The sequence below is a fragment of the Meriones unguiculatus genome, chromosome 7, assembly GCF_030254825.1.
Source record: "Meriones unguiculatus strain TT.TT164.6M chromosome 7, Bangor_MerUng_6.1, whole genome shotgun sequence".
NCBI lineage: Eukaryota > Metazoa > Chordata > Mammalia > Rodentia > Muridae > Meriones > Meriones unguiculatus.
The window spans coordinates 26,552,155-26,565,414 of record NC_083355.1 but is presented as its reverse complement, the minus strand read 5'-3'; the positions used below and the strand labels follow the sequence as shown (position 1 = coordinate 26,565,414).

The 13,260-nt window shown below is 44.5% G+C and overlaps 1 protein-coding gene across 2 annotated transcripts; it reads left to right on the top strand.

Annotated features, from left to right (window-relative positions):
- The first annotated feature begins 4,643 nt into the window (after nucleotides 1–4,643).
- Nucleotides 4,644–10,446, top strand: Ankrd40cl (ANKRD40 C-terminal like). 2 transcript variants are annotated; one of them, XM_060386956.1, is made up of 4 exons: nucleotides 4,644–4,802; nucleotides 5,959–6,033; nucleotides 6,837–7,012; nucleotides 7,942–10,446. In XM_060386956.1, exons 1-4 carry the CDS (start codon nucleotides 4,763–4,765, stop codon nucleotides 8,086–8,088), a joined length of 438 nt encoding a protein of 145 aa, XP_060242939.1. In that variant the 5' UTR covers nucleotides 4,644–4,762; the 3' UTR covers nucleotides 8,089–10,446. The 2 variants fall into 2 exon arrangements, with proteins under 2 accessions (XP_060242939.1, XP_060242938.1); XM_060386955.1 differs by having other exon boundaries at nucleotides 4,737–5,734.
- The last annotated feature ends 2,814 nt before the right edge of the window (nucleotides 10,447–13,260 follow it).

The following is a 13,260-nucleotide window of genomic DNA, read 5'->3' as shown; positions in this document are numbered from 1 at the left end:
TAGTTTAAACCAACTGATGTGGGGCTGGAGATGGCTGTGTGGAGAGAGAGGACCCCAGCTGGATCCTAGAACCCACATGGTGGAGGGAGAGAACACACTCCCTCAAGTTGTCCTCTCTCTCACACACACAATTTCAAAAATTAAGAAAAAACCAGTAATGTTAAAGCAGTACACCCTGTAAGTGTTCATGGCACGAATGTCTCATTCAGATGATGAGCCTTCCAATTTAGGACATTTTCAGAAGGATCCTTTGACTGTAATTCTCTTTGAAGATCTTAGCAATACAATTTTGTGACTAAAAGCAACAGGAATGAAATCTTGGTGAGGAAGTGGTGACTGTCAGGGTGTCAGTGACACAGCAGAACAGCGGTTACTTTGAAACGTTTGACAGTTCCTGAAAACATTAAACAGAAGAATGATTCTGAACCCAAAATGCAATTCACACACACACAGAGGAATAGTCACAACCCTGTGAACGTAATTGAAATAAAGTCTGAACACTCTGAACGGGCCAGTGTGGGCTGGAGGGATAGAATGCTCACGGTAGAATGCTTGCCCAGCATGCTCCAAGTTTGATCCCTAGAAATGCAACACACACCAAGCAAAATTTATGCTGTGTAAATCGCCTTAAAGGCTTTTTTGTTGTTGCTGTTTGTTTTTGAGATGGCTCTGGCTGTCCTGGAACTATGGAGACCAGGCTAGCCTGAACTCACAAAGACATGCCTACTTCTGTTGGGATTAAAGAGGTATGCCAACATACCTGGCTAAGAAGAATTTTTTTGTTTAAAAAACAAACAAACAAAAAACAAAAGATTATTTGTGAAGCTGGACAGATGGCTCAGTGCTTAAGGACATGGGCTGCTCTTGCAGGGGACCCAAGTTTGATCCCCAGAACCCATAGAGTGGCTCACAACCACTGTAACACCTAGAATCACAAGCCCATACTGCACAGTTAAAAATAAAGCTGACAAGTGTGCAGGCATGCTTCCACACATGCATGGAGATTAAAGAGGACAGTCTTCCTGTCCTCCTTTACACTGCTTATTCCTTTGTGGCAGGGTCTCTCCCTGAACCTGCAGCCCATTGTTCTCCTCTCTAGGTGGGATGCCAGCAAGCCACCTGTCTCTGCCCTCCTCTGAGCTGGGGTATGCAGGCCTCTCGTTCTATGGATGCTGGAGTTAAACTCTGGTCCCCCATAATGGTGCAAGTGTTCTTTACCACAGAACCATCTCCTCATTCCCGGGGTGGGGTGGGGGACCTTTTTTAATGCATGAAAACAAAGACAGGTCTTGAGTTCAATTTCCAGCAACCACATGGTGGCTCACAACCATCTACAGTGAGATCTGGCGCCCTCTTCTGGTGTGCAGGTATACATGCAGACAGAACATTGTATACATAATACATGTTTAAAAAAAAAAAAAAGACACCCTCAAAAGAACAAGAAAACAAGATACAGAAACAGCCTCCGTGGTGCTCCGTCATCAGTGCAGGCTCCGGCACGCCCTTCCTTCAGTCCAGTGATCTCTGCCTAACAATTTTCCTGGAGACTTACATGGGTGTTTAGAAGTGTCTGGAAATGTGAATTTCAATGAGCAATCAGGCAGAAGCCGCTGGAGCCACACCCTGAAATACTCTGGTGCATAAAAGAACCTACAATTCTTTCCCAGGGCTGGTAGTGCTCCTCCGTAGAGGGAATTTGACAAGCCTGTGTATAAATTTTTTAGACTGAGTCTATTGGGTTTTTTTGTGTGTGTATGTGTAAAGGCCAGAGGGGACTCAAATGTTGTCTACTTGGTTCAGTTTCATACCCTAAGATACGGTTTTTGTCCTTTCTTTGCTGTCACTGGGACAAATACCTGAGATGAACCACCGAGGAAACATTTCTCTTGGCCTCCGGTTCCAGAGGCCACAGTCCGAGTTCTTCGGTGCCACCCCTGTGGGGCTGTTGATGCGCATCACCAAGTGGAGGGCAAAGCTGTTCTCATTGCAGCCAGGAAGCCCAGGAGAGACCTGCCCTCTCATCTCAGTGATCCACTTCCTCCAACTAGGCCTCACTGCCTAGTTAGCACTCTTACGGCCCAATAACCTCTCAATGGCACCACCAGCTGAAGCAATGGGCCTTTTGCTGGGAGATTTCATATCCGAACCCCAGCAAGCTAACATTTTCCTGGAGCAAGTAGCCGGGGCCCCACCCTCATAGTGTTTATCAGATATGAAACTGTGTTGGTCTCAGACTCACTCTAGAGGCTTTTGGGGCTCAGTGGTCTCATCACACCACTGGACCTTTTAGGAGCACCAGGGCCCCCCAGTTGTCTTTACCACACCTGGTGGTTATGCAGAAGGCTGTGAGGCTGCTTACCGCTTAACCTCCATACCTTCCTCAGTCATTAGAAAACATTCCCCCAACCAACAGTTAAAGCAGCAGTGGGGCTTACTCGGTGTGCAGGAGGCCTGGGTTCAATCTTCAGCACCACCTAACTTGGCTGTGGTGCGCCCCTGCAATTTCCAGCACTCGGAGGCTGGAGGCAAGGGAGTCACAAGCTCAAGGTCACTCTCAATTACATAGGGAGCTGGAGGCCAGCCTGGGACACACGGCATAAAAATAGGAATAGCAGCAACAAACAGCTTACAGAGGCAAAATCCTGGTATGAGAACATCTTGAAAACTTTTTATTATTGTTCATATAAGCATGATGGGGGGGGGGCACACGTGTTCCAAAAGTAGCTTAGAGCAGTCAGTTATTGCTTTCCACATTTCTGTGGGTTAAGATGGAGCTCAGGATGTAGGTTTGCACAAGCACCTACTGATAAAACCACCTTGCTGCCACTTACATGTATGTGTATGTGTGCATACTCACGCCCTACAGTGCACATGCTGACTTTTGCCTGCCCCAAAGACACTGCTTTTATTATAGCATATACCCTATGCTATACAACCTGGCCTTGGATAGGGGCGGGCATCTGTAGAGCATCTTCTGCCTTCCGAGGCTGACTGAAAGACCAGTATAGAAAAAAAGGGCAGCCATTGCCAGTGCACTACCAAAATGACTCTCCTGGGCTGGGAGTCTCAGTGTAAGGCCCGCATATGAAGATCAGGGGACAGTTTAGTGGAGTTGCCTCCCTCCTTCCATCCTTGGCTGGGTTCAGGAAGTTGAACTCAGGCGGTAGGCGTGGTGGCACCAACTGACCCATGCCCCCCCCCCCCCGCCCTTAGTATAGTTCTCAATGAAAAAAATTTACATGGGAAAAAAAACCCAGGGAAAATGTCAGAAAATAAAAGCTATGAAGGGTATATAGCTCTCCTGGTTGTGGTAATTACAGTATAATCTTCTATAATTAAACCTATGTCGTCTTAGCATGAGCTAGACAGGACACCTGTGGGCAGGGAAGATACGGGGAGGTATGAACAGAAAAGTGGGTGCTGTGGGGTGACTGAGCGCATGCACATACAGGCTGAGTGAATGAGCTAATGGATATGTGATGGGGTGAGTAGATTCCCCTCAATGTGCCAGCTGCAGCCCCCCCCCCAGCCTGTTTCAACACGTAGGGTGATTCAAGTGGCCTGTTTATGGCTCCCCACACCCTGGCCAAAGTACATTTCCATATCCTCCATCAGGTCAGGTCAGGCAGACCTACCTCCTCCGGTCTTTTACCCCACCTTCCTCCATCCCTGGGGAGGCAGCCATGTCACCCAAGTCTATTGCCAGCCCTTGTCTTGCGGGTCATGTGACTGTCAGTTTCCTCAACTAAGCAATCTGGCCAAATTAGTGACTCTCAACTGTAGCTGTTCATTACAATCTGAGGACTTTAACCACTCCAGTGTCTACAGCACCTCAGATCACTTATCTCCTTGTAGGGTAGCCAGGCAGCCAGTTTTCTCCAGGTGTGCATATGATCTATGACCTCTAGGATCCTCTAGTGTTTGGAGGCTCAAGACCACTCAGGCCCCTAGATGCCCCCCCCCTTGCTGTCTTCTGTCACAGGAGTTTTAAACATGAACTACCCACACATAAGGTCCCAGCCCATGCCCCTCCTGCCTTGCAGCCTGCTTTTGAGAGTCTGGGACAGCAGCCTCACTGGGGACTTTGCCCAGACTCCCCATTTACTAAGTCTCCTATCCTTAGGCTTCACTAAGCCTATCCTTTGCACTTTGATGCTTGTAATCAAGGGATCACACTCACAAGACAGCCCAGGTACGGCTGGGGCTTCTGGCTTCTTTCTAGATGAAGGGGCTGGGAGAGAGAGGGAACGTTCAATCCCAGGTTTTTGTTTTCGAGACAGGATTTGGCTGTCCTGGACTCCCTTTGTAGAGCAGGCTGGCCTTGAACTCACAGAGATACACTTGCCTCTGCCTCCCAGATTACAAGTGTGCATCACCACACCCGGCTCAATCCCAGGAATTAAGAATTTGGCACTTAACCCGTGTAGATCAACAAATCTGTTCAAAGAAGACCTCATAGTGGTGGAGGTCCTGAGGCGCCTGGCTGGTTACTGCTACTCAGACCAGAGCAAAGGGCTCCATTCCCGTCCAAGGGCAACAGCCTAGGAGGGAGTGAAAAGCCTTGAACTTTAGTCTCTGCCTTCAACTGCAGCATACTATAAATCACATGGCACACCTCAGCCTGTGTACTTAGCAATAAACACGATCCTGTCCACTTTATAGGTAACAGAACATACAATCTTACTGCCCATACTGATGTTGAGGTGCTAGAAAACACTTTCATTGGGAGCTGGTATATAACGTGAGGGGCCTGTGAGCTGTCATGGAGGAGACTGAACAGGATATCAGGGAGAAGCTGGCAGGTGAGTCTGGCTCCTGTTGGCAACACAGCCCTCGAGGGGAATAGTGGTGGAGGGTAGTTGGGGAAGTGGCGGCTACTGGTGTAGGCAGTGGGCCAGTCATGAACAGGCACTTGGCACAGGGCTCTCTCCCAGGACCAGTTATACAAACACAAGCAGCCAGCAGTGCCTGGTACTAACTGGTGCTAGGCGGACCTCCTGAGCATTCCTTTTTCTGCCCACCATCCAGTGAGCTAGGGTTTATTAACCTCATTTTCCTGGTCAGAAAACAGTGGGTACAGAGCTCTCCCAAGGTGCCAAAGGAAGGACTCACCACCCAGTTACGTTTGGGGAAGTTCCTGGATGAGTTAGCAGATATACAGACCCATCATTCCACTTACAAACTAATGTGTGAGGCACTGCTTTGCACAGATGCTGCAGCCTCCTGGGCACAGGGCTGTCTCCGTGGCAGAGGTTGGAAGGGCAGACAACCTCACCAATCCCTGTGTGGCTGAGGAAAGACTTGCTGCTGTGAGGAGGGGTTGTGCTGGGCTTGAAATTACTCATCTCAACTTCTACACGGCCAAGTACCGTGCTCTGCCTTTCCTCACCTCACCTGGGTGGGCACCACCACAATCTCCCCCTTACTGCCTTCTGCCTCTTCTACTGTCCTTTCTATTCCAAAGACTTATTCATCTCTAGAGTTTTGCTGTTGATCAAACCCGGAGCCTCAGGCATGACAGGCAAGTACTGTACCACTGAGCGATATCCTTAGCCCTACAAGGGCCTTATGGATGATTTTAATACTACTTTTCCTTCCTATTGGTCAGGAAGTTTCTCTGCGTAAGTGGACCTTTCTGCAGGGTAGCTTCGGTAAAGACTTGGAAACAAAACAATGCATATCAAAAATACCAGCAGAAACTTAAGAGCACAGACTGTAAATATTTCTTTCCCAGGTGAGTCAACACACTTAGAATACAGACCTGGCTTCCTTTCATGATTTAGCTATTAAGAAAAGCCACCTAAAACTAAAACCAGGGCTGGTGGGATGGCCACTTGCCGCACAAGCCTAAGATCTGAGTGCAACCCTCAGAGCTTACTTAAGGCTTTCACACATGCACCACTGCATGTCCCACTCAGAAATAAAGCTTTTATTTCTACCTCCTTCCTTCTCTCCCAGGTGAAAGCCAACAGGGCACGAATCCACACTTGCCAACTGACCAATGTGATGGCAAACCCAACATTACCAGTCTCGGTAAGGACTAGGCTCTTGGACAATGCTGTAGAGCTGTGCTTACCATGTGGCCCATGCTGTTCATGAGAGAGTACATTGACAAGAGAGTGAATCCTCACAGCTCTTAAGGGACGCTGTAAGGATCAAACCCAGTGATGGCACCTTGCCCAGTGAAACACACCCCTCTAACTTTTCTTCATGCCAATACCCTAAATATCCATGTGTACTTACAGTCAGTGCTCTTAACCAATGAGGCATCTCTCCAGCCCTCCAATGCATATTTCACATCTCTTACTGAAGTGTAGCTCAGGGTAGAGTGCTGGCCCTACAGGCATTTACTGCTATGGACTTAATTCCCACCTCCGAGACAGGAAGAAGCTTGGCGAGGCGTGCAGAATGAGGAAGCAGAGCCTTGAGTTTAAGGCATGTCTGGGCTATATAGTGAGACCTGTTTCCAAAGACAAATAGCTGGAGAGATGGCTCAGGAAGCTTAGGTGCTCATTGCCCTTCAGTTTGGTTCCCACCTGGCAGCTCACAACTGCCTCACTCCAGCTCCGGAGGCCCCCACTTTTTGTCCACAGGCACCTGCACACACAGAAGTCTTTCTCAGACAAGCAAAAAACACACCAGCTGCTTGCAGCAGACCTGAGGGGCGCACAGCACAGTTGGGCCAGCACTCGCCAGTTTCAGCTCAGAATTTATCCAAAAGCTTCAAGTCTACTTATAGTTCAGTTTTTAGGATCATCTTTGCTGTGATAAATGTCGGCAATCTTTAAAATGGGCATTTTATCTTTTAAAAACTGTTTGAATTTATGGGTGATCAGAACTGGTGCTTAAAGTAAGAATTCAGAACGCCAAAGAAAACGATTTCATTGAAATTGAACTGCACAGACAAGCGCTGAGTTACCAGAACCTACTACAAGTGAGCTGCTGTGAACTAGGGATTGCACCAGAACAAGTAGAGAAGATGAGGAAGCTGCCAAACACACTGCTCAGAAAGGTAGGTCACACCCACCAACACATAGTTCTGGTGGGAGGAATTATGTTCCCAAAGCCACCCATTCAGATTTTATGTACAAAGTACAAAATGCAAGATGGTGGACACTGCTAGCAGAACCACAAAGCAGCTGGGTCACTTTCAATCAGACACTTCTGCTCAATCCACAGAGATTACTTTTCTTTGAGTTTTCCCCTAGGTTGAAAAGGTAGATGTCAAGTTTTAATATCAGATTTCATTCCTTAAGTGCCCCCCAAGCTGGATCTCTGTCTCCTTATGAGTTCCAGGACAAAAACCAACCAACCAACAACAACAAAAAAAGCTATAAAATGACTGTCATTTTTTTAATGTCTTAGTCATTGATAAGATTCTTTGTAAACTACCATTAAGTCACAAAATAATCATACATTCCAGATATCTTTGACATAAAAAAATAAATTTACACTGGGCATGGCAGTACACATCTTGATAATCACAACCCCTGCAGAAGCAGAGGTAGACAGATCTGAGTTCCAGGCATAGAGAGACCTGTTTCAAAACAAAACCAAAAAAACTCACGAAAACTAATTTAGCCGGGAGGGCTGGTACAGCCTGTAATCCCAACACTCAAGGGAGACAGAGGCAGGTGGGTCACTGTGAGGCCTGCCTGGTCCACAGAAGTCCAGGAGAGTCTATAGTAGTAAATCTTTTTTTTTTTAAAGATTTTATTTATTTATTTATTATGTATACACCAGATCTTATTATGCATCAGAACTCATTATAGATGGCTGTGAGCCACCATGTGGTTGCTGGGAATTGAACTCAGGACCTTCAGAAGAGCAGTCAGTGCTCTTAACCTCTGAGCCATCTCTCCAGCCCCCTATAGTAGTAAATCTTATTTCTGTGATTGCACACTGTATTCTTAAATCATTAAATCTCTCCCCATCATGTAGGACAAAGACATTCAAAGACTCCAGGACTTTCAGGAGATAGAGCTCCTCTTGGTGAAGAGCGGAAACTCTGAACGGACTCAACACACAGCATCACCTCTGACAGAGAGACCCTGCTACAACAGTGATGCAGCAAAATTGACTTATTAGCTCCAAATGAGAAGGTTTTGGAATCATTTTGTCAATTAATAAGGCATAGGCCATGTGACAATTTGGCTAACCACATTTGAACTCTGGGAAATTTCCTCATCTCCAACCTTGCTGAGTAGGAATTGTTTGACAATCACGTGAGGCCACGTTGATTCTGAAGCGTTGAAGCACAATATTGACATTCTACTTCTGTGCCCAGCTCCACTTTCCTATACAATGGAAGAACTTATGAACTGAGTGAACAACTAACTTCTCCAGGTGAGACTCACAACAGCAGCTCACATCACTGTAGCTGGTGGCAGCTTCGTTAGCTCCTCAGCCAAGTCTTCTGAAGCCCACTTCTAAGTGGATAGCCGTGTCATGTCGTTATAAGCCCTCAGCTGTAACTTGCCCGTGTTCACTCACACATTCCTCTTGCTACTCCTTCAATGTCAAGTCACCTCCAATCCTTACAGGATGAGTTTAATTAAAACACCAGGGCTCCTCATGAACCAACAAATTCCACCTGCATTCCCAGCAGCTGAGTTTTGAGGGAAGAGAAAAGATACACAGGCCGGGCACAGTGGCACAAGCCTTTAATGCCAGCACTCAGGGAGGCAGATCACTGAGTTCAAGGACACCCTGGGCTACAGAGAAACCCTGTCTTGAAAACCAAGCCCTGCCCCAAAGACACACAGTAGGCATTACCCAATTGCCAGAGGAAAATGGTTTATTATAGCAATGAAATATGATTCATATTGGAATGAGCCTCCACCTGCAATGGGCTTGGTATCCAGGACTCTAATGGAAGGAGCACTCTCCTGACAGTGCTTTTAAAGCACGCCAGCTCCAGTGTTCCAGCAGTACCTGATTATGACTGGTCACGATGATAGTTAAGTGACAACTCCCCTAATTGTGTTTCCCCTTCAATAATAAGGAAAATTTAGTAAGAAGCTAAAGGACAGTTAATCGCTAGAAATCACCACTTGCAGAACGTGGAAGATTGTTTTAAAATTAATAAATTTAATTGAAAAACAAATTAGTCAGGAAGGTACTGTTATCCTCTATTCTAATGGCAAAACCTATGAAGGTGTTATCCAGTGGCTACTTAACAGTTCAGACAATAATCCAATCACAAAGCTAACTAGCAAATTCTTACCTGCTCTAATAAGCACACTACTCCAAACAAAATAGGGGTGGGGATAGGGGTGGAGCATGGTGATCTACCAGCCCAGAGGAATTTAGACACTCTGTGCAGCTGAGGGATAATCCTGAATCTCCCACATGCCAGCATCACAGATGTGCAGACCCTTTTCTGTAAGTCCCAAGGCAAACCCTGAGAGCTTCAAGCAGCAGCACAATTAGTTTTACGTCATATCTTGAATGTAAAGACAACCCCTGCACAACTAACAACTCCACTAAATAATTCCCAAATTGTATTAAGTGAAATGAACCAAGCAGCAGAACGTTAGAACATACCTGGGTTAGAAGAATATCAACACTCTTGACTCCTAGCTGCATGCAGCAAGCTGCGTGCTTACAATGATGAAGACTGGAGGACAATGCACTTCCTTTTGTGCTCTTGTCAGCTAGTGGAAGAAGTCCTGCTGCAGCTCACTGCCACACTGAGGAAGAGGGCATTATCAGCATGCTTACATGCATGCCGAACTCACAGCTCAGACACCAGCTCACCCCAAACGGACTGAGTTTCACCTGAGTAGAATGTGGTGGAAAAGGACTGAGAGAAAGTAATGCTTGGCTATGTGAGCCTACACATCTGCTGGTGCCCTTCCAGTCCTAGCCCCTTTTTCTTAGAGTAAACGTCTTTGTTAATACTTCATGGTATTTAAATCTTCCTTGGAAAACTGTTTAGGAGTACCCATTCCCGGCTGCACCTAAACAAAAGATAACACACAGCGTGTGGCACATCGATCACGCAAGCAATTTGGGAGAAAGAGTCCCAACTCCCACAGCAGCCTGGGCTACAGTGAGAACAGCTCAAGAATGAAAGGAGAAGGTGTACCTTTTAAATCTGTCATGCATTGAGGTTAACTAAGTTTACCAGTCACTGCCTACACCAAGACCTTTTCCCACTTAAGAAAATTTTATTAAGAAATAGTATATACACAAAAGAACACAAACATACAGTTCAAAAGGAAAAAAGCTTGAGAAAGAGCAGTAGCCATTCCTCTAAAACCCCTTTGCCCTCCAAGGTCATTCTCAAAGTAGCAGCTAACCATGATCTATATGTCAACTGTTTGCTTCATTTACCATGTATTTTTAACAGCCTGTTTTGACCTTTACCGAAGTGAATCTTAATAGATAGATTCTTCTGTGGCTTGCTTTTAAGGGACATATTAAAATCGTCATCCATGGTCACATGTGGAGCTGAAGTTCACTTTCACGCCTGTGGAATTCCGTGGTGGGGATGTGTCATACTAGTTATCCAACACAAATGCTGATGGGATCTTCCCAGGGCCTTCTCTTCTTCATTACACAAGATGACATAAGACATTTGTTCATCCTTCTGGCAACAAGTAAGAGCTTCTCAAGAGTATGTACCTAGGGCTGAGTTCCAACACACTTAACTGTGCCGAACTGTTTCCAAAGTTGCTCCTAAACAAACCTGTTGACAGACAACTGATCTACTTGGGATGGCTAAGGGGAAGAAATAGATCAACTGTGAAAATCTAGAAATGCATTTTAATAGAAAATCCGTAATTGACAATGAAAATGCCATTTACTATTTCAACTAGCTTACTTGAAACGTACTTTTTGAAAACATATTCAACTTCAAAGTGCTGTGGCCTACATCTCAAAATAAATGTTTCCAAATACAGTCACTGAAAATGGCACGTTCAGATCATATATGATGAACACCGACATCTATGTATATCTTATATTCCCACCTCCTACTTCTGCCCCTTCCCCAGTACTTAGAAAAACAGGCAACATCAGGGTCTCCTAGAGAGGAGCAGACAGTCAGGAGTAAATGAAAACAGATCACTGAACACTTCAGCCGTTGCTTTTAAACCAAGAATAAGCATTACAATTGTAATTACCAAACAAGTTAAAATGCAGAGCCATCCCGTGTCCTTTCACAAGCAAAGAGAAACCAGTCAGAAACAAAAGCTTGAAAACCAACCCTGAATGAAGTGTTACGCATAGAATGTTTTATGCATATAAAAGGCATTGAAGGCATACTTACATCACTCATATACAAACAAAATAGATGTGAACTCAAAAAAAACAAACAAACAAACAAACAAACAAAAAAAACAAAACCAACAACTTCCACCATAAAAATTTCCGTTTGTACAGCTCTAAAATCTTTAATAAGGTGGCTCAACTCAAAGGGTATGTGAGCTAAGTGTTCTCAGACCTTGGAATGACCTTTAGTCCCCTTCTGTGACCCGATCTATATTTAAGGTGAGAAATGTTCTGGAAGAATCTAAATGAAAAACCATGAACAATTTAACAGCTCATGATTACGAAGGTACAAAAGTGGTTTCAAATCCAACTGAAGTATAGCTTGAATATGCTGCAGAGGCCATCTCTCTAGTCTGCCTACACTCTACAGGAGACGCCTACCAGCAGGCTCCGGTTCTCTGCCCTCTTTATAAAGTAAAGAGACCTCAGTCGGAGAAGTAACTACTGATTAAAAGCTCATTGGGTTTTACAACAAGCTACTTAGAGAACTTCCTCTTTCTGAAACATGGGTTACATAGCATAACTGAGACTTGCTTGAAAACACAGAAGAGTAGACATGCATACACACACATCCACACATATGCACTTGTGCAACACCCCCATTCACACAGACGGGATTAGCTACAGTTATGATTATTACTGGAGACGGGTCACCACAGATTGATTATACTCTTATACGTCCATGTGGTGAAAATTTCCAAAATAAAAAAAATATTTTCAAAAGTACCAACTAACTGCTTGCTGTTTTCAAAATTAAGAGTGGCTCTCCACAGAGACATGACACTGTACACAGTACTCTCTCACACCAAATGACAGCTATTTCGTCTACAAAACAGAAATAAATTACTTATAGTTAAGGTAGTACCTAGTCTCAATACCTCACACGCTACAGAACAAGCTTTCTCAAATCCTGTTAACAGATCTAAATGTCCAGAGGACACCTTTTCACAGGAGCCCAATTTGCCGTACTTCATTTAAATTCACCGTTGAGTCTAGACAAGGCAGAAAAAGCAATCTAGCATTTAATACTTGAGAAGATTTCTTACGTTATGTTGTTCTTAATACAACAATGTCATCAAGTTACACACTACACAAAGCAGAGCTTATCGCTGAGTGGCTTTGTGTTTTGTCAGACTGTTGTTGACAATTACCTTAATCTTTACCTGTTCTCATCTCTCACAACTTCAGAGACAGCCTCCCCTCCTACATCTCTAGATCAGCCAGAGAAGCCAGGAAGGTTCTGTCCCCATTCACATTTTCTCATCTAGAGCTTCTGTTCATGATTCATCCAAGTTTGGTAGGGTATTTTACTTATAAATTCTGTAACGACCCACAACACACACTAGACAGAAGGAGCACAGCGGCACAAATGAGAAAAGGCAGAGAGCCAGTCTCCATGCCCCAACAATGATCAACATGAGGCCACTTCCTAGATAAGCCACTAGCTCAGGTTCTTTATCTATAAAGTGATGGCAGTATAAAAAACTAAGTTACAAGAACTGCTATGATATATAAACATTTGTAGTCGGGGATAATAATTTATACAGTAGATGGAGCTAGATATAAACATGCTGCTACTTTCATGTGAAATACTACCTGCTTTATTTTTCAAACATCCGTGTTATATATACACTCCACACATGGAAATATATACATTTATAAATGGAAAACACTGGGTTAAAAAAATTTTTGGTATAGGATTTAAAGGAAAAGAAGAAAAAAACTAGCTGAAAGTTTCTGAATGTTTGCCTAAATCACTTCATAGGTCGACAGAGAAAGACACTGTAAGGTTATTCAGAACCTTTTACTACTAAAGAAACCTCTTATGGGTGTAAAAAATATATTCTAGTTCACTGTACACCTTTGCTATCACAAGCAAATCCATATTATCCATAACCACCTGAAATTGAAGCACCATTAAAACATCAAATGGGAAGTTCTATAAAAATTACCCTTCAACAGGACAAGTTAGAAAAAATTACT